General features: G+C 37.0%; 1 protein-coding gene and 1 pseudogene across 1 annotated transcript; one reads left to right on the top strand and one right to left on the bottom strand.

Moving 5' to 3' along the window:
• Window positions 1–21,317, top strand: part of LOC117974340 (putative ankyrin repeat domain-containing protein 20A2) — a 45,934-nt pseudogene extending 24,617 nt beyond the window's left edge.
• LOC129393750 (collagen alpha-1(I) chain-like) lies at window positions 18,850–20,432 on the bottom strand. The gene has a single exon (XM_063595892.1). It carries the CDS (start codon window positions 19,879–19,881, stop codon window positions 18,850–18,852), a length of 1,032 nt encoding a protein of 343 aa, XP_063451962.1. The 5' UTR covers window positions 19,882–20,432.
• Window positions 21,318–24,210: the final 2,893 nt, after the last annotated feature.

Raw genomic sequence — 24,210 nt, 5'->3', positions numbered from 1 at the left:
CTGTGTCTAAGTGTTCTCATTGTTCATTTCCCACCTATGAGTGAGAACATGTGGTGTTTGGTTTTCTGTCCTTGTGACAGTTTGCTCAGAATGATGGTTTCCAGCTTCATCCATGTCCCTACAAAGGACATGAACTCATCCTTTTTTATGGCTGCATAGTATTCCACGATGTATATGTGCCACATTTTCTTAATCCAGTCTATCATTGTTGGACATTTGGGTTGGTTCTAAGTCTTTGCTATTGTGAATAGTGCTGCAATAAACATACATGTGCATGTGTCTTTATAGCAGCGTGATTTATAATCCTTTGGGTATATACCCAATAATGGGATGACTGGGTCAAATGGCATTTCTAGTTCTAGATCCTTGAGGAATCACCACACTGTCTTCCACAATGGTTGAACTAGTTTACAGTCCTACCAACAGTGTAAAAGTGTTCCTATTTCTCCACATCCTCTCCAGCACCTGTTGTTTCCTGACTTTTTAATGATCGCCATTCTAACTGGTGTGAGATGGTATCTCATTGTGGTTTTGATTTGCATTTCTCTGATGGCCAGTGATGATGAGCATTTTTTCATGTGTCTGCCATACATTACTCTAGAATTCTGGTGACCAATTCTTTTTCTGGGTGGAACGTTGATGGAAAGTTCCAGTTTTCTCTCTCTGTTATAATAATGTTCTTTCAGTTAATGGTAGATGACCATATTTAGCTAATTGAATGTCTTATAGTAATAAACTCTATCACAGAAGTACTTACAAAAAACTAATTGTAGCATAAATATTAGTTAGTATTATCAGGGATATGAAAGACCAAAAGGCTCTGTTATAGATCTATTTCCCCATGTACTTTATTGTACTTCATGTTGTTTCTTTTCTTTCTTGGCTTAAGCTCATATTTCATTGACCAATTAGGCTTCTTTTTTGTTTGTATCTCTCTTCATTCTTACATTTTAAATTGATATTTTTGGGGAGTCAGGGTCTTGCTCTGTTGCCCAGGCTGCAGTGTAGTGGCATGATCTTGGCACCCTACAGTCTCCACCTCTCAGGCTCAAGTGATCCTCCCACATCAGCTTCCCAAGCAGCTGGGACTACAGGCACACACCATCATGCCTGACTCCTTTTGGTATTTTTTGTGTAGAGATGTGTTCTCATTATGTTGCCCAGGCAGGTCTCAAACTCCTGAACTCAAGCAATCCACCCACCTTGGCCTTGCAAAGGGCTGAGATTACAGGTGTGAGCCACCATGCCTGGGCAACATTGAGACTGATTTAAAGAAATTGATTAGGGCTGGGTGTGGTGGTGCACACTGCTTATCTCAACACTTTGGGAGGCAGAAGTTGAAGATTTACTTGAGCCTAGGAGTTTGAGACCAGCCTGGGCAGTATAATGAGGCCTTGTTTCTACAAAGATAACAATAGAAACATTAGCATGGCATGATGGTATGCACCTGTAGTTCCAGCTATTCAGGAAGTTGAAGTGGGAAGATTGCTTGAGGTCAGGAGTTTGAGACCACAGTGAGCCATAATCAGGCCCCTGCATTCTAGCCCTGGGTTGACAGAGTGAGACCCAGTTTCATAAAAAGAGATTGATAAGAAACTGTTGATGCAACTCATTATAATTTTAAAATGGAAACTAATTCTTGATATTACCTTAGCAGTGTGTCCCCGAGAAAGTGTCAGAGCCTTTACGTGGACCTTCCCATGGAAAAGGAAACAGAATAGTCAATGGAAAAAGAGAAAGTGAGAACCGTATTTTATTTAAAAAGTCATTTGTTGGAGGCTGGGTGCAGTGGCTCACACCTGTAATCCCAGCACTTTGGGAGGCCGAGGTGGGCGGATCACAAGGTCAGAAGATCGAGATAATCCTGGCTAACATGGTGAAACCCCATCTCTACTAAAAATACAAAAAATTAGCCAGGTGTGGTGGCGGGCCCCTGTAGTCCCAGCTACTTGGGAGGCTGAGGCAGGAGGATGGTGTGAACCTGGGAGGCGGAGCTTGCAGTAAACGGAGATCGCTCCACTGCACTCCAGCCTGGATGTCAGAGTGAGACTCTGTCTCAAAAAAAAAAGAAAAAAAGTCATTTGATGGAATGTTTCTTTGAAAATATGAGCACTAATAGAGTCTAATAGCTAAAGAAAATGTCCTATTAACTGTATAATAAGTAAAGGAGAAGTGAAATGGTGATAAGTTGTGTCTCTAACCAAGGGTCAGCAGTTGATTCTATTGGGAGTACCACTAAAGGAGCTGAGTTGTGGGTTCCATTTTAAGATACTCTAAGACCTGCGGCAAGTCAGGAGAGAGGGAAGAGGAAATGAATAAAAGAGAAAGAAAGATGAGGAGGGCAGAGTATACATGGAATAAATAAAAACACATATGCGGATGTATGTAATAGAGGGTAGTAAAGTCTAATTGATCTGTAGAAGAAGGAAGAACAGGGTGTTAGAAATAGGAAGGAAGATAAAGTGAGCTTCCAGTACCAACATGTGTCAGAGAATTAGAGTAACATTTTCCTACTCTTGCTGTCATCCTCACTACTGGGGAGGCATTAAGGATTGAGGTATTTTACCACACAGACCTGTGTTTTATCTACCATAGATGAACATCACCATAAATGGTCAGCCATGTATGGCTATAATTTGGTTTTAAAGAAAATGTTGTAACCTCATAGGATAGTATCATATAGGCCAAATTAACATAATTGAAAAGAATAGTGTTGGGTGATGTATGAAGAAGAAATTAATTAGAGAAGGTATTACCTGATTAAAAGTTCATTAGAAACATTATGGCTTATAATGTAGTATTAAATTCAGAGACATAATAGGGAAGAAATTGAGTCTAGGCCAAAAAGGGCAATTAGGGTAAACGAATATGGAAGCACATAAAGTGTAAAACAGGGCATTCAGATAGTCATGAATTAGTTGAGGAATTTCTGGAAACTGCACATTCTGATTTAGCAGGTATAGGAGTCTGCATTTCTCATGAGTACTCAGGTGATGTTGTTGCTGGTCCTTGGACACAGCTCTGAATAGCAAGGGAATAGCCTTCCTTTAGAGAAATCTGGAAAAAGAACCACTGGAGAGCAATTTGAATAATAGCAGAATCCAGGGAAAGCATTAATTTCCTTTTATTTGTGAGCACGATTCTAGCCACAGGGGAAGGAAAATGAGATGAAAAAAGAGAGATTACAGGTGTATACTACTGCTGAATACAGATGAAAAAAGTGGTCACAATTATCCATAAAAAGCAGTTAGGAAGGGAAGCATCAGGATGACAGATCTAAAAATCACTTTTTCAAAGGAAGAGGGATTGTGAAAGGACACAGAGGGAGGAAAGAAAGACATTTGCTGGGGTCTTGGGAGTTAAAGCCAAGTAAACTTGAGACAACTCACTTTCAGTTGCTTCAGCATATGCCCAGTCTCACAAAAGAGGTTATTGCTGTGGAGAGTACTGGAGGCAGGAGGGAGTGCTAGAATTGGGGTAAACCACAGCAGCTCATTTCACTTCATAATTGTCAGGCCTCAGAGAGAGAAGTTTCATTGACATGAGTGAATAAGATGTGATTAAGTTGCATATAGATGCTTTGGCTAATTTTTTTTGAGACAGCCAGTTCTTTGATATGATAGCTGCTTTATAAAAGTCCTTTACAGTGTAAGATGATATACCAAACTTAGTTAATTTTAGAAGCAATTGTATTATAAAATTCATTCTGTGAATACCAAAATACTCATTTTCAATAAGTACTGCACTGATTTTGAAATATAAATGTGTATTCGTATCCAGCAAGTCTGTGGTAATTCAGTGTTTTCTTTTTTGATAAATATTTTGATATTGGAAGCTTATTCGACATGGTTTATTTGATGTGTTTTATGGACCACCTCGCACAAGTGGATCAAGGAGCTCTAACTCAAGGACAAATGAGGGGATAGGAGAAATGTAGGTGCTGCAGTAGCCCATGTGATCATGGGAAAAATGAGTATTTTGATTAGCTGTTATTTCATAAGTGTGCATCCTAGCTGATCAATGTAGAATACTTTCTTTGATGAGAGGTGAATCACACATTCACCTGAACTGTCATCCCAACTGTGTATTTCCTCAGCGACAGGACAAGGGGAATTTATCTGTGGTGTGCTGGCAGCAATGCCTCTGATGTGTTGAGTTAAAATATTCTGTACATTCACCATCAGCTTTGACATTGATTCCCTCAGGTTTGATTTGCTCCTCTGTTTAGTGGTCCCTTTTCTCCTCATCAGCCCACGTGTTCACAGTGATATCCATGCTTTTCTATTTTAGGTATAGACATTTGAAACATAATCTCACTACTGAAATGTAAGCTGTGCATTTTAGGAATCCTGTATTCCTATTTTCCTCATTAGGTTTCTGTCATGTTGCTGTCCTAGGCAATGAAAAGAAGAAGCCAAGAAGAACCCTCAAAACCTTAAGTAATTATTTTCATAGGCAGGCATGAGAATTCAGCTCGATAGTACCACTGCATGAATGTTTGGTTGGCCCTGTCATACTTACATATAATTGATGACATATCCCCTTTGCTCTGTAGGGCCTCCTGCAAAACATCCTTCCTTGAAGGTAATTAATTATGTATATTTTTTGAATCACTAACTCCACATTGTGTAAAATATATATGATTTATGAATCATTTTCTTTTAAAACCCATTCAGCCTAGCACTGAAATGGAAGATCCTGCTGTGAAAGGAGCAGTACAAAGAAAGAATGTACAGACATTGAGAGCAGGTACATATTCAATACAAATGGAATGCTGGAAATAAGTACATTCAATGATTGGAAGTACTCACATTATTCTTACCCCTAATTCTGTTTGTTCAAAATTGAATGGAAGGCATTGACGTAAATGTTATTGTTGGTATCCATATTTGAATAAAAATAAATTTAGAAGCATAAACAAGATTTTAAAAATTAAGCTTTAACTCAGATGTTTCTCTTTTAATGTTTTGAATAGCATGAAGTTTTCAGTATAAAATTTTTATACTTGTCAGGGATTAAAAGCACTGAATTTTGAGACTCTTAAGATATTTCCATTGATTTATGTGCTAGTTGGAGCTCTGATCTTTACGTAGAGGAAAGCTTTTCTTATTAACGTGTCAGTTTCTGTTTTAACTTTAGAGGCTTGCTGCTAGTGTTATTACACTGATGATCTGAAGCCAATCAGATGTTCTAGTGAGCAAGACTGTGTGTGTATGTGTATGTATAGGTGTGTGTATGTGTGTGTTTGTGGCATCTTTGACTACTAAAAATGAGGAAAGTAATTATTCATTTATAACTGGTAGACACAGTCTTTTAAAACGGTGATTTTGAGCCTTTTTGGTGTTAAGGTTTTTAAAACATGATTGCATAGTGGCTACCAACATCATAAGTTGGTTGTTTTTCATTTCAATGCCCTTTTGAAATCTTTAACTATATTGTGATGCTCAGAAATAATATGCAGAATTTTTTATTTGTGTCCCAAAATGGTATGTGAGTGGTTATACACTTTACATACCTTTCTGCCACTTTCTTTGGTGTATTTTGTATTATGTTTTCCAGATGTATCCACATTGATATGATTATCTCTGGTTTAATTCATTTTACACTTTTCATTGTATTCCCTTATACCACTTTACCACATTTAGTTAGACTCTCCTGTTGCTGATAAATGAAGAAAGAAAGAAAAATAAAAATAATGTCAGATTAAGAGGGCTTTTCTTTAATCAGTTTGTATAAATTAATATTTACTACATGAGAGTTTAAAGTTGAAAAGTTCAGAATACAAGCATGCACCACCATATTTTATAAATGTCCTTAGAACTGTGACTCATGAGCCTTTAGCCTATGAAGTTAGGACAATTCATTTCTCTGAAGAAGTTTGCTGTGCTATTCTCAGAAAAGAAAACTGAAAATAGCAAATGACATTGTCTTATTTGACCTCTTGGACATCCTTGAATGAAACTGAAACTCCAGGGATACTCGGATCAAAATTCAGAACTAATGTTTTGAACAATATAGTTTGTGAATGTCCAGTGATCATGAGCCCTTGATGGGGAAATGACCTTTCAAGTTTCACTTTTGCATTTTTTGCTCTTTTCCTTGACTTGTCTTAAAAGCTTAAATTCAACCGTTTTATTTTTACAGAAACCAGGAATATAACTTTTAAAATATATGTCTGTCCTGTCTCACGGTGTTGTGTACTCTTCAGATCTTTTGTGAACATAGACTTATATGGGAACAATTATGTTTTTTGTTTGTTCGTTTGTGTTTTTGAGACACAGTCTTGCTCTGTCACCAAGGCTGGAGTGCAGTGGCTCAGTCTTGGCTCATTACCACCTCTGCCTCTCAGGTTCAAGCAATTCTCCTGCCTCAGCCCTTTGAATAGCCGATACTACTTGCACGTGCTACCATACCCTGCTAATTTTTCTATTTTTAGTAGAGATGGGGTTTCACCATGTTGGCCAGGCTGCTCTCAAACTCCTGACCCCAGGTGATCTGCCCACCTCGGCTTGCCAATGTGCTGGGATTACAGGCGGGAGCCACTGTGCCAGCTACAAATAAGATTTTTAAGGCTATTATATTTTATACAATTCTTTGGTTTATGTGAATTCTGAAGGTATTCATGCATTGAGGGAAGATTATATCAGTTTAATGAAAGCAGTTTTTAATTTAATGTATATTCATTAAAATTTTTTTTGAAGTTTTTGTCTCTAGTACGCAGAAACACACAATAATGTCATGGGTATTTGACCTTTATGTGTTTATGCACAAACTTAGTTATTCAAATATTTTCTTATCCCTGAAGAATCTTAATTACTAATAAACAAATTTCTCATTGAAAACAACATATATAATAGAGATCGTTGAGTGATTGAAAGTAAATTGTAGTAAATAACAGAAGCTTAGAACAAGTTAAGTAAACTTGTCTGAGTTAATAGCAATTACAGGACTTTTAAAATATGTTAGACCATGAGGGAGTGGTGTGTTTGTGGGGTAGAAGACAACATGGTACTGCTTCAGTGAAGAAAGAACTTTTACAACTTATTACAATTTGTATTACTATTTACATTCTAATAAATAAAAACTTTATTTTCAGATATTTTAGATTATGTTTCTACTAGTTGAACCATCAATAGTAAGACTTTTCAAAGATTTGGGAAGTTGTGAGTTGACGATAAATATCTGAATCGCCATCCGTGATCAAAAATCAGACAGCAACTACAGACTTTGGACACGCGAACTTCATAGTTAAAGAAAGGATTAATTTTGGAGCTGTGTTTCTATCAGGGAATTATGCTCTTCATTACCTGCATGAATTGCAGTTAGTAGAGTAGAAAGAGAGCAAAGAAGGGAAAGAAGCATAGAAAATTTTATTCTAGATCACCTCGGTTGGCTTCATGCTACCATAGTTCTGACTTTTAAAAAGTCATTTTGTGATCAAATGTACTTTGTGTTTACTCCCCTTATGCAGCCTACAACCAAACAGAATGGTTCTTAGCAAGGCATTTGTATTCTTCCCTTAAGGAAAGCAACATATAAATAAAGAGAATGAGGAGAAAGAGTAATTTCATTGAGGTTGTTATTTAACATAAATTTGAGTGTGGGTACCATGATTATATTTAGAATTTTGGGACTGGATGGGAAAACCAGCTAGACATCTACAGATTCCCTACTCAAACACAATGTGCCTTTGTTTTATTTTTATATCTCTAATTTTGCAATTATTCAGTACAACTGTATGCAGTGTCACTAAAAATACCTTCCAAAACCAAATATTAAATAATGCCTATGGCTTTCTGTTTTATAGTGTTGATTTTCCCAATATTAATGGGAACCATTGAGCATTTGCCTTGTAGTGTCTCCTCAGCTGTATTCACACATTCCATCACCTTGTCTTAATGGATAATCATACACTAGGAGTACAGTTTTCAGAAGAGCTGTGTCATTTAAAGATAATACAGGAGCATCAAATTTAATTCTGCTAGAACACCTGGTCTACTGATTAACTGCAGCTAATATGGGGTCTACTTCACATACAAGTTAAATTCAGTGCCCTTAATCAGTCATATGATCAGGTCAACAGTAATAAATTATGCAATATTTTTCCCCCACCCCTATAGTTTTAATTTCTTTTTCCCCTTATGTCTAGAATTAACATTTTGTTTTATAAAACATGATGATAATCTTCTAGAGTAGTGATGACAAGCTATAAATCCAAAGTTTCTTACCTATGCAGATGACTTGTTTGCTTCTATTTTCTCATGAGCTTGGTAGATCCAGGAAACAACTTTTAAAACAAAATCACCATATGTGGCTGGGCGCGGTGGCTCGTGCCTGTAATCCCAGCACTTTGGGAGGCTGAGGCGGGTGGATAACCTGAGATTGGGAGTTTGAGACCAGCCTGACCAACATGGAAAAACACATCTCTACTAAAAACACAAAATTAGCTGTTCATGGTGGCAAATACCTGTAATTCCAGCTACTTGGGAGGCTGAGGCAAGGAGAATCGCTTGAACCTGGGAAGCAAAGGTTGTGGTGAGCTGAGATCATACCACTGTACTTCAGCCTGGGCAGGAAGAGTGAAACTCCATCTCAAAAAACAACAACAATGACAACAACAACAACCAACACAAAACCCAAATGCATTTCCTTGGCACAGTAAAACTGAAACAGAAAAAGTGTGAAGTAAATACAAGTAACTGAAACAGTTTATGTATATTATCTTACTTCTCGTTTGATAAAATTTGTAAAGTAATGAGCAGAGGGTATTTCTCCAGGGACCTGGATATATACATTTATTCATTCAATAAAAATTCATTCTTATAATGGCCACTGATACTTGTATCCTAAATATTTCTGAAAACATCTCCTCAGGCCTGCATCATCTTTGCAACATTGCCATATTTTATCTTTGTTCATTTATTTATATGCCTCAGAATTTTATGCTCCTCACAGTATTTAGAGTTAATTATCTCTAATGTAAATAGATCCATGAACCACTCCTGAATACCTAATGTCCAAGCATCTTAAAGCTTTATATAAGGATTTCAGAAACTGACTTCTGGGTTGGGCACGGTGGCTCATGTCTGTGATCCCAGCACTTTGGGAGGCTGAGGCAGGTGGATCATTTGAGGACAGGAGTTCAAGACCAGCCTGGCCAACAAGGTGAAACCCCATCTCTAATAAAACACAAAAAATAGCAGGTGGTGGTGGCATGCACCTGTAATCTCAGCTACTTGGGAGGCTGAGGCAGAAGAATTACTTGAACCCAGGAGACCGGGTTGCAGTGAGCCAAGATCATGCTACTGTGCTCCAGTCTGGGAGACAGAGTAAGACGTTGTCCCAAAAAAAGAAAAGGAAACTGATTTCTGCCCAAATCTTCATCCGTAGCCCTTTCCCCATCTGCCTTTTTCTCTGGAATTACTCAGCTGCTGGTAATGGCCCCCTCACCATTCCTCCTTTGCAGAGAAATACATACTCTCTTGGAGGCTTCTCTCCCTCTCTTGTTGCTGCCTGGCATGTGCTCACCCTTTCCTGCCCTCTGCCTCACTTAATCTGGTGAACCTCACTCTCTAATTCTCAGCTCATGCATGGTCTTTAGGAAAGCCATCCCTGACAGCTTTTATGTTCCTTCCTTATACCCCAGTGCCTAACACTTAGCAGGAACTCAATAACTAATTATTTAGCAAAATTAAGACTGTTTATACAAAGATGATTCAAAAGATTGTCCTCTACAGTCTAGCAGCAAAGGGGATCGACATGTAAAGACATGATGTGCAGTTCAGGTGGTAAAGTGACACTAGAAAAGTTGACAAAGTACTAAGGGACCGCAATGAAACAGACACCTGTGTGTGTGGAGAAAGATAGCTAGAATCAAGGAAGACTTCACACAGCATTCTGAGCCTTTTTTTTTTCTTTTTCTGTTGTTGGAGACAAGTTCTTACTCTATCACCCAGGGTGGAGTGCAATGGTGTGATTGAGACTCACTGCAACCTCAAACTCCTGGGCTTGATGGATCTTCTCACCTAAACTTCTTGAGTGGCTGGGACTACAGGCACATATCACCATACCTGCCTAATTTTTTGTAGAGTCAAGGTTATCTATGGTTCCCAGGCTGGTCTTACAGACTTGGTCTCGAGTAATTCTCCTATTTTGGCCTTCCAAAGTGCTGGGATTACAGATGTGAGCTATTATGTCCAGCCTACTTTCTGAGTCTTAAAAGATGAAAATAATTTTTTCAGAATAGCAGGGGAAAACATTTGCGATGTAAAAAATGGTGTGCACACTAATTAAGATATAAACAACAATAATTTTGCAAATTATTAGTAACTGCCAACTCAATTAGTGTCTTGTTAAAAAGATACTGTTAGGTACATTGTATATTTTGACTGTATTTCAAAATTTTGTTTTGTTTCCAACAGTTTTGTTGATTTATGTTGGGTGGAACAATTTGTGAGTGACCCTGAGATTTTGTATGGCTTGAACCTGGTGATATCTAGTGTCTCCCCAAGTGGTTTGTTGAAGTTTTGGATAATTAGAAGTATTTCTTAAAGAAGTAAATATTTCAGTAAAAATTAAGCTTCATTTAAACCCTCAAAATATAAAATACAAAGAAATGTTATTTTCTATTTATTTTTATAAAGATTATAGTCTTTATCTAACTGTTCTTAGTTCATTTGAACTAAACCAATGAATTTGTCAACAGAACAAGCCTTACCAGTGGCTTCAGAGGACGAGCAACAAAGGCGTGAAAGAAGTGAAAAGAAGCAACCACAAGTATATGAAAATTTAAGTTTCTTGTTTAATATTAGGTTTTTTTTTGCTTTAGTAGCAAAGCGTAGTCCAAATGACATGACCTTTTAGACTATACCTTTAGAATCCAATAGATCATAATTTTATATTTAATTTTTAAAACATTTTAACCAGTTATGAAACTTAAGATATTCTTACTATCTCTAGTAACTATTCGTTATTCTAGTAATTCTTACTATCTCTAGTAACTCATAGCTGTCTTTACCCTTGGAATTGAGGCAAGAATTTTTCACAATTATCTTGCTCTTTTATTTGTATAACCTTACTCATAATACAGAAGGTAACATGAAATATTGGGTCATATTACTAAGGAATAGAAATTATGAACAATTTAATAACGATGGCTGCTGGGTTAAACTAGTGTTAAAAGAGTCATCATTGCCAGTGGTTCAAATGTTGCAATTTTATATTGCTGGTCACCAGTGCTGAGGTTAAAGATTTATTCTGTTTTGTGGTCGCCAGTTGACTTCTGTGTCTGTGTTCATGGAGTGAATGGGGTCATAAAAGTCAACCCAGTTGCCTTTTAAGAGAATCCTACCTTGCAGAATGGGACCTTTGGTATCAGGTACAAACAATAACTTTATTTCAACATAAATACATAGTAAATATTACTAAAATTAATAAAATCCAAACACTATCACTACTGGAACTTAAAATATATTAGAAGTGGATGTAAGCAGAAAATCCATCTAGATACATAACACTATCATAGTATATCATTTGAATTAGAATTTAAAATTTTGCTTCTCTTTTTTATTGGTGTTCAGTTTGGCTCTTAATAATTTAGTGTTTGCCTAGTCTCTAGTTAATCTTCAGAAATATACATGCACTGTAGGGGCTCACTCTTTCTGGTATGCTGAGGTAAAGTCTTTGTAAGAGAGGAAGCTTTTATAATACTACCTATCATCTTTGAATTCATTTCTGGTAGACTTTACACATAATGCATTAAGTTTAGTCCAAACAAACACTGAGAGTTCAGCTTGCCGGTTTATGTTTCTGTCCTATGTTAAGCCAAGGCAAATTATTTTTCACTTTTTAGTTACAATCCCATAATTTAAGAGTGGCAACACATAGATTAAGTTTCACAGTTAAATTTTAATTATTTTCTAATATTTCTTTGTTTATACTTGATTAAAGCTAATTTTAGAACATGCACTCTGACAGAAAAGACATCTGAGAGACAAAACAAGCAAATTTGTTTTCCATTTTGCACCTGCCCAAAAAAAAAAAAAAAAAAAAGCCTCAAGAACCAGAACTGGGTAAGAATTGTGATAAAGGGAATCTATCTGTATATTCACGACTTTCTTTAAAATTCATTACAAACAAGTTCAAGCTGAATATTGGTAAAAGTTTTGAAAACTCCAAAATTACTGCTTGCCCTGAGGAAGAGCTTCTACATAGTAACTCTAAAGAGGGACGAACGAAAAAGGAGTGCCCTCTAATGTGATGAATCAGGTCCCTGATTGTGAGGAGAAAAATGCATCTGGAGGGTCTAACTCTGTGGCATTCCAGGCAGCACCTGAACAGAGGAATCCCATGTCAAATGTCTTTTTATTCCATTCACACTCCAGGTCCCTGACATATACTTACCAGTCATCTTCTAAGCTTCATTTAAATGAAAATAAATCAGACTTTAAAAATGATAACAAACCAGACACATAGCTTGTTTCTAACAGAGATGATGAAAACTTTTGTAATGATACAGAAACTGAAACATTAAGGAACCCAGTAATTATGATTGAAATGAAAGATGATTAAGAGTTTCACATGCAAATGGCAAAAAAAAAAACCCAAATACCACTAATTGGAAATTAGACATTAGGCATTGGCCTCAGTCTAGAGATCCAGAAAGTCTTTTTGATTTGTGGTTTACCCACCCCAAAGAAATGAAGCATATGATTCAGATAGAAAGCCACAGTATTTCTGCTGCTACAGATACTTATAAAAACAGAAAACCAATACAGTGCTTACTCCAGAAGCCACTATATGACAATCCCAGTGCTAATAACTACAAAAGCATGAATCTTGAATTATAAAATGTGGGTTTATTCTTTGCCACATAGTGAGAGAACATCAAAAATATAGCTAGAAGACAGCAAGATTTTCCAAGGTCACCAACATGGCACATGTATACATATGTAACAAACCTGCACGTTGTGCACATGTACCAGAACTTAAAGTATAATAATAGTAAAAAAGAATGAGGTAGCATGTTACAAGTAGAGTTCCTGGCTTCGGAGAAAGAGAAAGTCCAACTTCAAAAAGACAGAGGTTCACTTGCTGCTTCTTTTTTCTCTTTATCAATTATTTGATTTAGTCAGATTTTCTATTCAAGAAAATCTCATGTGTACAGTTACAGTGGGGTTATCTAAATGTGTAATTATGTGTCAAAGTAGATTAGTTTTGCTATCTAAATAATGGTTCTGGAGAATGTTCTCATAATGTTTGTTCATTAATCAACCTAAGTCTCCCTATCAGTCTTCCAAGTGGTGTATGAGCTGGGAAACTAATTCAGCCATATACCATGTGACCTTCTGAACCAGATCAACATAAAGAAATTGCTAAAGAAATAAGCTCTAGATTCTAGATTCTTTTTTCTGTATTCATTTAGAGATGAATTACATTTATTTAATGATAGAATGGTAATACAATGGGAGGGAAGCAATGACTGAGACGAGCCACAAAAACACGTCTAGCCTTGAGAGTTGCAACGAATATTCCCAGCCAAATGAGTCTGTTTAATGTGTTTTCATGCATACAAGTTTATCTGCTTAGCTCAAACTGTTTGAACTTATAGTCCCATCATGGTTATTTCCAATATTTTGAAAACAAATATATACTTCCACATATTTTAAAAAATCACCACTCTCCAATATTTCTGTTGAATCAGACCTTACATTATGTTGTTTAATAAAGTATGGTAAGTTTTGGCATGTATGATTTTTATCATGTAAGAAGCATAATTTCTTAGCCAAAAATTTAGCCTTTGACTCTTCAGTAGAAAGTTGAGTTCTGTACATTGTGTTCTAAATATAGACAAAAATCTAGAGATTTTCTTCTTTCAAAGTAAAAGCAGATGAGGCCTTTTTCCACCCTCTGAGGCATTAAATTGCTTTGCTCAAGTTAGACTTTTAATATATTTAATTTGATAAATTTATCTGGTAATTTATGTAATTCAGCAATATGGAATTGTATCATGTTATATGGTGCCATGAAATGCTAGGGAATGCCACCTCAAGAGCTCTGGATGAAACATTTAATATGTCTTGGTTGGTTTGACTCCCATTATCAGTAGATAATGGGGCTAAAGTAGGTAACTGTATCATATGTTTTCCACCTATAAACTTTTGTGGTAATAGAATGTGAAATCTGGGAAGCATGTCGTTTTCCAGAATTCTGCACTAGAAACTCAGCAGTTTCACTCTGCTTCTTGTGTTGTGGCAAACTTTGGTTCCCATAGTTCAGGGAGCACCTTTACTTTTTTGATACCCCAGGATTCAAAAAAAAAAAAAAAAAAGAGATAAAAGGCACTGGGGAAAAGAATAGCTTAGTGCAGAAAAGGGAAAACTTCTTTACTGTTCCTGAAGCCCTACAAAGTCATATCCTCTTAATCTGGCTATTTCATGTAAAATCCAGGTGGTAAAGACAGAAGACATATGTTATGCCTGTGTCTTTTTATTTCTCTGTTTCTGCAAGTCAGATAGCATAAACATTTATGTCAGATAGCAAAGAGTGGATGGGAATAAAAGCACAAAATGGAGAAGAGACCTTTTTAAAATTTTGGAAAATTCTTCCATTCACTCAAACAGAAATGAGCAGACTTGACAAAAATTTCAATGATAAAATGGTGAGTACCTTATAATTATAATAATTATGTATAATGATAAAATTAAAGTAAGCACAAAATACCTTTATCATTAAAATGGTGATAGTTAACCTGAATCAAGTGAAAAAATCAGGGAAAAAGTTCTTTTTATGAATAAAATAATAATTATTATTCGTATTACTTTTATTAAAGGTCAAAGAAGGAAATAATACATACAAAAGTGAAAAAATACAACTATCAGAAAATATATGTCATAGTACATCTTCTGCTGCTGCTGACAGATTAACCCAACAAAGAAAGATTAGGAAAACATATCCTCAGCAATTTCCCAAGAAACTGAAGGAAGAGCATGATAGGTAAGTAAGCCTATTGCAGTGTGTTTGTTTTGTTTTGTTTTGTTTGGGTTTTTTTTTTTTTTTTTGAGATGGAGTTTCTCTCTTGTTGCCCAAGCTGGAGTGGAATGGTGTGTTCTTGCCTCACTGCAACCTCTGCCTACTGGGTTCAAGTGATTCTCCTGACTCAGCCTCCCTAGTAGCTGAGATTACAGGGATGTGCCACCATGCCTGGCTAATTTTTTGTATTTTTAGTAGAAATGAGGTTTCACCATGTTAACCAGGCTGGTCTGGAACTCCTGACCTCAGGTGTTCTGCCCATCTCAGCCTCCCAAAGTGCTGGGTTTACAGGAATGAGCCACTGTGCCTGGCCATCTATAGCAGTATTTCACAGGAGATAATTGTCGTGCTATAAACTAATTCAAAATTGGACTAATATTCCTTATGATTAACAAGTTTTATATTTTTACCAGGGATATTTAGCCCTGTCTGGTAATCAGAAAAATGTAAATTAACATAAAATAAGATATATTTTGTAAAGTCATGCTGATATTTAAAAAGTAATTACTCATGTTGGCAAATGTGAGGAAAAAGGCATTCTCATACACTGTTGGTATATGAAACTGGTAAATTATTTCTGAAGGGTAACTTAGTGCTGTGTATCAAAATTTCAAATAACCTGACATCCCTTTAACTCAACAACTCCACTTCTGGGACTAGATTTCCCAGGAAAACATAACTTGTGTAAACATACACAAACTTATTAAGGGCATTAATTATATATTACGCATAATGAACAATAGGCTAATTAATATATAAAATATATGTAATAAGAAGGTGAATTGAAAGTATTAAGAAAGAATTATAAAAAGTGTGGGGTAACAGATGTTAGACTCTTTAGCCTAGTTTTGGATGAGAATCATTTGCAGATATAGTTTTTGTGAGAGACATCTTACTCTGTAAATCATTTGGAGAGACACCTGCAATATTTCGTAAAGATGAAAATTTATTTCTAGTGAACTTATACACTTGTCAATAAATAGTAACTTTAAAATTTTAGTTGATTGTAAATGACCTTTTCTAATTAGGGAGTAATTATGACTGTGTGATTTGAAAAGGTAATTTTGAACTTGTAACTTCAATGAATTATCTCCAGTATCCTTTTTTATAATATATACTAGAGTGACTAGTAATAAAACCTTTAGCAGAATATTCTTTCCTTACTACTTTTCAAGTATATGCATTCTTTTGAAGATGTTGAAGTGAGAATTTAAATATCTGAGAACTGCAAAGGAAAAATAATCCAGAACATAGAAATTTTATTAGGATAATAAACAACATCTGCAGAGGTAGATAACAGGATGAACTCTTTATTTTTTAACAAAATGAATTTTAAGATAAATGTCTTTATCTGCGGATGCACCTTAAAACAAGAAAATGAAGAAAAAACAAATGTTAATATGCTGTACAAAAAAAATAGAGAAGAATTAGAAAGGAAAGAGAAACAATATAACAAAGAAGTTGAAGCAAAACAACTTGAACCAACTGTTCAATCACTAGAGATGAAACCGAAGACTGCAAGAAATACTTCAAATCAGGTAAATCAATCTTTGGTAAAAATTCTATATTTTAAACTTTATTTTATCAATGTTACTTATAATATCCACTTGATTTAATATACATTATTTAGGTAAAAAACAAACCAGAAATGTTATCTCATTTTTAAAAATGAGTGATGACACTTACAGGTACAATTATTAATATTTATTATAAATCTTGGCATCCACATAGGATATTATTTTATGACAAAGAGCTTTTGAAAACAATAATATGCCATAGTATATACTTAGTGATAACCTATTGATAAAGATTTTGTTCCCAGTAAAATTGTTCCTTGTACTTTCCCCTATTTCATATTGATTACTGTACCTAATATTATAAAGAGGAAACAGAAATTATTGCAATCACAAATAATCTCATGATATTCTTAGAAGAGCTCTATAAATTTTATCTTATTTACCACTGGTGTTTTGAAATAAAAGTTTTCTTTCGTATGGATATATTTACACCACAGAAGTAACTGTGATCTGTTGGAGAACTAGAAGTAGAGTCAGAAGTCCTGGGGAAAATCCTGTAGCTTGCTTATATTTTTAACCTTTCTTTCTCAAAATTATGGTAACTAGATGAGTTCATCAATGAATGTATATAGGAGTGACTAGTATAATGTCTAGATTTATGATTTAGTAAATGTAATTCTTATAACTGACTATAAAAGTGTTAAAAGAGTCAAATTGAAATAGAATGTTATCAGTGAAACAACTGTAATAACTCTGGGAAATTTTATCTATCCAAATAACGTGTGAACTAAGGTTCTTACTATAGGGTGGTGTATAGGTTAGATATCAAAGTGTAAATGCAATTTTTTGACATATTTTAATTTAGTCAAATTTAATTTATACTTTTGAGTTTGTTGTAATTCAGGGAAAGACTTTTCCAATTCTGAAATTCTTAAAAATTCTCTGCTGTGCATGTGTGTGTGTGTGTGTTTACTTTTATAAATTCATTGACTTTAAATAAATTTCTGAACTTTTTGGAATTTATGCTCTATAAGGTTCAAAATTTTGCTTCAACTTTTTCTCCAGTTGGATATCCACTTACGGTAACCTTTTTAGTGCATGGATGTGCAGGTTAGTCTTTAACTTCAGAGGTAATCATGATATGTTATTTTATTGAGTACTAGCTAAAACTTTCTTTTGTTTTATTTAGGATTTTCATAATCATGAAGAAATGAGAGATCTGATGGATGAAAATTGCATTTTGAAGACAGATACTGCTATACTCAGACAGGAAATATGCACAATGAAAAATGACAACCTGGAAAAAGAAAATAAATATCTTAAGGACATTGAAATTGCTAAAGAAACAAATGCTGCCTTGAAAAGTGTATAAAACTCAATGAAGAAATGATAACAAAAACAGCATTCCGGTATCAACAAGAGCTTAATGATCTCAAAGCTGAGAATACAAGGCTCAATTCTGAACTGTTGAAGGAAAAAGAAAGCAAGAAAAAACTGGAAGCTGAAATTGAATCTTATCAGTCTAAACTGGCTGCTGCTGTAAGTAAACACAGTGAAAATGTGAAAACAGAAAGAAACCTAAAACTTGCTGTTGAGAGAACACAAGATGTTTCTGAACAAGTAAAAATGAGTTCTGATATTTCCGAAGTAGAAGATAAGAATTAGTTTCTTACTGAACAACTTTCTAAAATGCAAATTAAATTCAATACCTTAAAAGATAAGTTCCGGCCGCCGCCGCCGCTGCAGCCTGCTGGGCTGGAGGAAGCGGAGCTGGTGCTGTCCCGGCTCTCTTGCGGGGAAGGAACTGAGGGGGTGCTGTTGGGTGGGTGCTCCTGGTGAGAGGAGTCCACTCCATGCGTGCGGGCGGAGGCCGTCCCCCGAGAGCCGCCGACATGAAGAAAGACGTGCGGATCCTGCTGTTGGGAGAACCTAGAGTTGGGAAGACATCACTGATTATGTCTCTGGTCAGTGAAGAATTTCCAGAAGATGTTCCTCCCCGGGCAGAAGAAATCACCATTCCAGCTGATGTCACCCCAGAGAGAGTTCCAACACACATTGTAGATTACTCAGAAGCAGAACAGGGTGATGAACAACTTCATCAAGAAATATCTCAGGCTGATGTCATCTGTATAGTGTATGCCGTTAACAACAAGCATTCTATTGATAAGGTAACAAGTCGATGGATTCCTCTCATAAATGAAAGAACAGACAAAGACAGCAGGCTGGAGTGCAGTGGCGGGATCTCGGCTCGCTACAACCTTCACCTCCCAGGCGCCTGCCTTGGCCTCCCAAAGTGCTAAGATTACAGCCTCTGCCTGCCCGCCACCCTGTCTAGGAAGTGAGCAGCGTCTCTGCCTGACTGCCCATAGTCTGGGATGTGAGGAGCCCCTCTGCCCGGCCGCCCCGTCTGGGATGTGGGGAGCGCCTCTGCCAGGCCGCCCCGTCTGGGATGTGGGGAGCGCCTCTGCCAGGCCGCCCCGTCTGGGATGTGGGGAGCGCCTCTGCCAGGCCGCCCCGTCTGGGAAGTGAGGAGCGCCTCTGCCCGGCCGCCACCCGGTCTAGGAAGTGAGGAGCGCCTCTGCCCGGCCACCCCATCTGGAATGTGAGGAGCGTCTGCCCGGCTGCCCCGTCTGGGAATTGAGGAGCGCCTCTGCCCGGCCGCCCCGTCTGGGAGGTGAGGAGCGTCTCTGCCCAGCCACCCCATCTGGGAATTGAGCGCCTCTGCCCGGCCGCCCCGTCTGGGAGGTGAGGAGCGTCTCTGCCCGGCCGCCCCGTCTGGGAATTGAGGAGCGCCTCTGCCCGGCCGCCCTGTCTGGGATGTGAGGAGCCCCTCTGCCCGGCCGCCCCGTCTGGGAAGTGAGGAGCGCCTCTGCCCGGCCGCCCCATCTGGGAGGTGAGGAGCGTCTCTGCCCGGCCGCCCCGTCTGGGAATTTAGGAGCGCCTCTGCCCGGCCGCCCCGTCTGGGATGTGAGGAGCCCCTCTGCCGGGCCGCCCCATCTAGGAAGTGAGGAGCGCCTCTGCCCGGCCGCCCCGTCTGGGATGTGAGGAGCCCCTCTGCCCGGCCGCCCCGTCTGGGAAGTGAGGAGTGCCTCTGCCCAGCCGCCACCCAGTCTAGGAAGTGAGGAGCGCCTCTGCCCGGCCACCCCATCTGGGATGTGAGGAGTGTCTGCCTGGCTGCCCTGTCTGGGAATCGAGGAGCGCCTCTGCCCAGCCGCCCTGTCTGGGAGGTGAGGAGCATCTCTGCCCGGCCGCCCCATCTGGGAGGAAGTGAGGGGCGCCTCTGCCTAGCCGCCCCATCTGGGAAGTGAGGAGCGCCTCTACCCGGCCGCCCCATCTGGGAGGTGTACCTAAGAGCTCCGAAGAGACAGCGACCATCGAGAACGGGCCATGATGACGATGGTGGTTTTGTTGAAAAGAAAAGGGGGAAATGTGGGGAAAAGAAAGATCAGATTGTTACTGTGTCTGTGTAGAAAGAAGTAGACATAGGAGACTCCATTTTGTTCTGTACTTAGAAAAATTCTTCTGCCTTGGGATGCTGTTAATCTATAACCTTACCCCCAACCCCGTGCTCTCTGAAACATGTGCTGTGTCAACTCAGGGTTAAATGGATTAAGGGCGGTGCAAGATGTGCTTTGTTAAACAGATGCTTGAAGGCAGCATGCTCGTTAAGAGTCACCACCACTCCCTAATCTCAAGTACCCAGGGACACAAACACTGCCTAGGAAAACCAGAGACCTTTGTTCACGTGTTTATCTGCTGACCTTCTCTCCACTATTATCCTATGACCCTGCCACATCCCCTTCTCCGAGAAACACCCAAGAATGATCAATAAACATTAAAAAAAAAAAAGGTACAAGAAAAAAAAAGAGATAAGTTCTGTAAGACAAGATACTCTCAGAAAAAAGTCATTGGCTTTAGAAACTGTACAAAACGACCTAAGCCAAACACAGCAGCAAATAAAGGAAATGAAAGAGATGTATCAAAGTGCAGAAGCTAAACTCAGTAAATCCACTGGAAAGTGCAACTGTGTAGAAGAGAGGATATGTCCACTCCAACGTGAAAATCCATGGCTTGAACAGCAACTAGTTGATGTTCATCAGAAAGAGGATCATAAAGAGATAGTAATTAATATCCAAAGAGGCTTTATTGAGAGTAGAAAGAAAGACCTCATGCTAGAAGAGAAAAATAAGAAGCTAATGAATGAATATGATCATTTAAAAGAAAGTCTCTTTCAATATGAGAGACAGAAAGCAGAAACAGTAGTAAGTATCAAGGAAGATAAATATTTTCAAACTTCTGGAAAGAAAATTTAAACATTTGGTTCTGGATACATGTTGAACCTAGTTGAATATAAAAATCAGTAGATAAAAAGTGTGTTTACTATACTGTATAATTCCATTTACATGAAGCATCCAGAAAAGAGAAATGTATAGGTACAAAAAGTAGATTAATGTTTGCGAAGGGCTGGGGCTGGAAGCTGGTAGTGACTGCTAATGGGCGTGAGGGATCTTGCAGTGATGGAAATGCTCTAAAGTTGGATTGTAGAGATGGCTGCACAGCTCAGAAAATGTACTAAAAATCTTTTAACTTTATGTTAAAACAGATACATTCTATAGTATGTAAATTATATTTCAACAAAGCTTTTTGATTTAAAAAAAAAAGGAAAAATGTGTTTACTACATCAGCTTAGAAACATACCTTGTTTCCATAGCGGTGAGAGATGATTTACTTTGAGAGAAGACATTGTGTCACCTATGACATTTTATTAGGCATAGAGTCATATTTTAAGGTAGATAGTCCTGTAGTGCTGAAATAATAATTTTAATGTCTTTATGTTGCCACATGTTAAGACCATGATGAAGGTATAAATGGAAATGTTTACACCTGAAATGAGTATTTTCAAATTAAAATTTAATTAAGTGATTTGCTTCAACACTGAATTCTAGATTTCCCAGATGAACTGAAGTGTATTGCATGTCTTGTAATATCTTGCTTTAAGTAGTTTTTTAAATATTTTAGTTGGTATAGCTTTATTATTATTCATATTAATTTAACTTAAATCTGAAAATATGTCAGTCTCAAATTACATATTTTTATGACCACGTAATGTTTTAAAGGCACCTACTTGTTATAAAATTATAATTTAGGGTAAATGTGGTAAATTTTAGCAAAACTATATTTGATTTAGTCTTCCCACTGGTATTCATAATTTACTTTGAATATTTTTATTAGTAATTAGCCCATAATTTTTATTTCAAGGCTCAATGACTATCATTTGAATATAACTTTGTCCAGTACAAAGATACTGTAGCTGCCTGTGATTTATGAGTTAGGCATTAGTTCCCCATTTTCAGACCAAAGAGGGGTGGCAGGCTTCACGTACAGTGGGAATGGAGTAATTACAGGAGGGAGTTGTAGGAGCTTGAAGTCAGAGAGGGAGGTAGAGGCCTGTTTACCTAGGGCCTCAAAGGCCATTGGAATTTTACTTTTATTCTGAGACAGGAATCTGTTGGAAGGATTTGAACAGTTGATTGAATATGTTAGGAACTTTGAGGTTGAGTTGAGCTTCTAAGATGATTGAATGGTGGGATGAATCGGTTATATTAAGAGAATACCAATTTGGCAGGAGGATAACACATTCTGCATCCCTCACTGAATTCAGTAATAAATGAAAATGTGTGCATGTGATTAAAAGAAGGTGAATTGATGTGTGTGAGATAATTTTCAAAGTAGGTATGTTAGAGTTAAATATTATTAACATAATTTAATAATAAGGCAATTTATAAAATCAGTAACAAAAATATTTTATCAGGTGGTTTTGAGACAACTTCAATAAGAAGTGGCTGACAGCGTAAAAAAATTAACGATGTTAGAGTCTCCACTGGAAGGTACATCATGTTGTCACATTAATTTGGATGAGACACAGGCCTCAAAGAAGAAATTATTTCAAGTGGAAAGTCAAGTATGTATGGAATTTAACATGTTGACAGTTATTCTGTAGCTGGTTGAATTACATAACGTGTTTTAGGATACTAATTTTGGCAGAAGCTTGATTTTGTACTTTCATTATAATTAATTATTTCCATTTTACTATCTTTATAATGTACTTTTTTTTTATATTGTGACTTTTGTTCTACCATTTTGAAAAAGGATTGCATACCTTTTCTCTTACAATATGTACCCTTGGAAAAGTTGATAATTATACATCATTCCTCAGAGAAAATTGACTTTTTTCCTGTTAAACATATTTTCAAGTAATTTTTGTATTGCTATGATGAGGCAGGCCAGATTAAATCAGAGGACAATGTTTAATGGAATGTTCCAGAAAATTGTCTTATTTCTTCACTTTTGTGAAAGGACACAGAATCTGTGTCTATTTCACAGATTCTAAGTTAAGTTGTATAGAAAGGGCATTATACTATTCTTTGAAATGTACATGTTTTATGTCAATTTACAAACTATTGTTAGGCATTTTCTTTATTTACCTTTTATTTAAAATATACTATAAAAGTATAGAAATATTTAGATCTGATATAGTATGTACATCAAAAATTGAGAGCTGAGAATATTATCTTGATCCTGCCATTGTATTTTAAAAACAGTTTCACTGAGATATAATTCATGTATCAGACAGGCCAACCATTTAAAATGTGCAACTCAGTATCTGTTAGTATATTCACAGCATTTTCATCACCCTGAAAAGCAATGCCACATCTCCTAGGCATGACTGCAGCCTTCATCCATGTCCCTCCACCTACCCGTGTTGTAGGCAAACACCATCTACTTTTGTCTCCATAGGTTTGCCTGTTCTGCATATTTCATATACATAGAGTTAGACAATACATAGTTCTTTGTGACTGGCTTTTTCACTTAGCTTAATGTTTTCAGAATTCATGCATGTTTTAAGCACAAATTGGTAGTTTATTTCTTTTTATAGTTAAATGATACTCTATTGCATGGCTATACTGGTTTTCCATTCATTCATCAGTTGATGGACGTTTAGGTTAGTTTCCACTTCTAGCTATTATGAAAAATGCTGCTGCAAACGTTCACTTACAGGTTATTATGTGGACACGTGTTTTTATTTCCCTGCCATTGGACTTTATCCTCAGAGTTAATTGGGCAGATTTCAGCACTTGTCTTGCTCATGCTATCCTTTCTGCCTTCTCAGTTCCTGTTCATCTAGCCTCATTCATTCAGACCTGGCAGACAGTTTTTTTGTTTTTACGAAGCTTTCTCTGACTGTTCTGACTCTCATTGACCTTATGTGTTAGGAATTGTTGTCCAGTCTGTGCAGAAAAACTTAGTCCTTAATGTTACATGGCTTTTTCTTTTTTATGGAAGATAATTTTGTCTCAGTATAAATTTGCTTAATGGGGGAATAATATACAATATGTATGCCACCTATCCTTGCATAAATTGAAAATATTTTAGCTTAGAAGTTTTTAGCATACAATTAAATACTTTATACCATACCAATTATTTGTTCTTTGAGACCTTGACACTGTAAGGTTTATATTCTAAATGTATTTTTAGCAATTAAATATCAAATCTAAACCAATTAGTCTAATAGAGGAGACTTGTTCAATCACATGTTTATGTTTTTCTCACTATGAAAAAGAATCTAAATTGGCCTTTTTTCACTATGCAGCAGAACTGTGTT

Source organism: Pan paniscus, chromosome 14, assembly GCF_029289425.2.
Source record: "Pan paniscus chromosome 14, NHGRI_mPanPan1-v2.0_pri, whole genome shotgun sequence".
NCBI lineage: Eukaryota > Metazoa > Chordata > Mammalia > Primates > Hominidae > Pan > Pan paniscus.
This window is presented reverse-complemented; position numbering and strand designations above follow the sequence as displayed.

Coding starts and splice junctions, on each gene's coding strand:
- LOC129393750 (XM_063595892.1), bottom strand. CDS start 19,881: ATGGGGCGGCCGGGTAGAGGCGCTCCTCACTTCCCAGATGGGGCGGCT.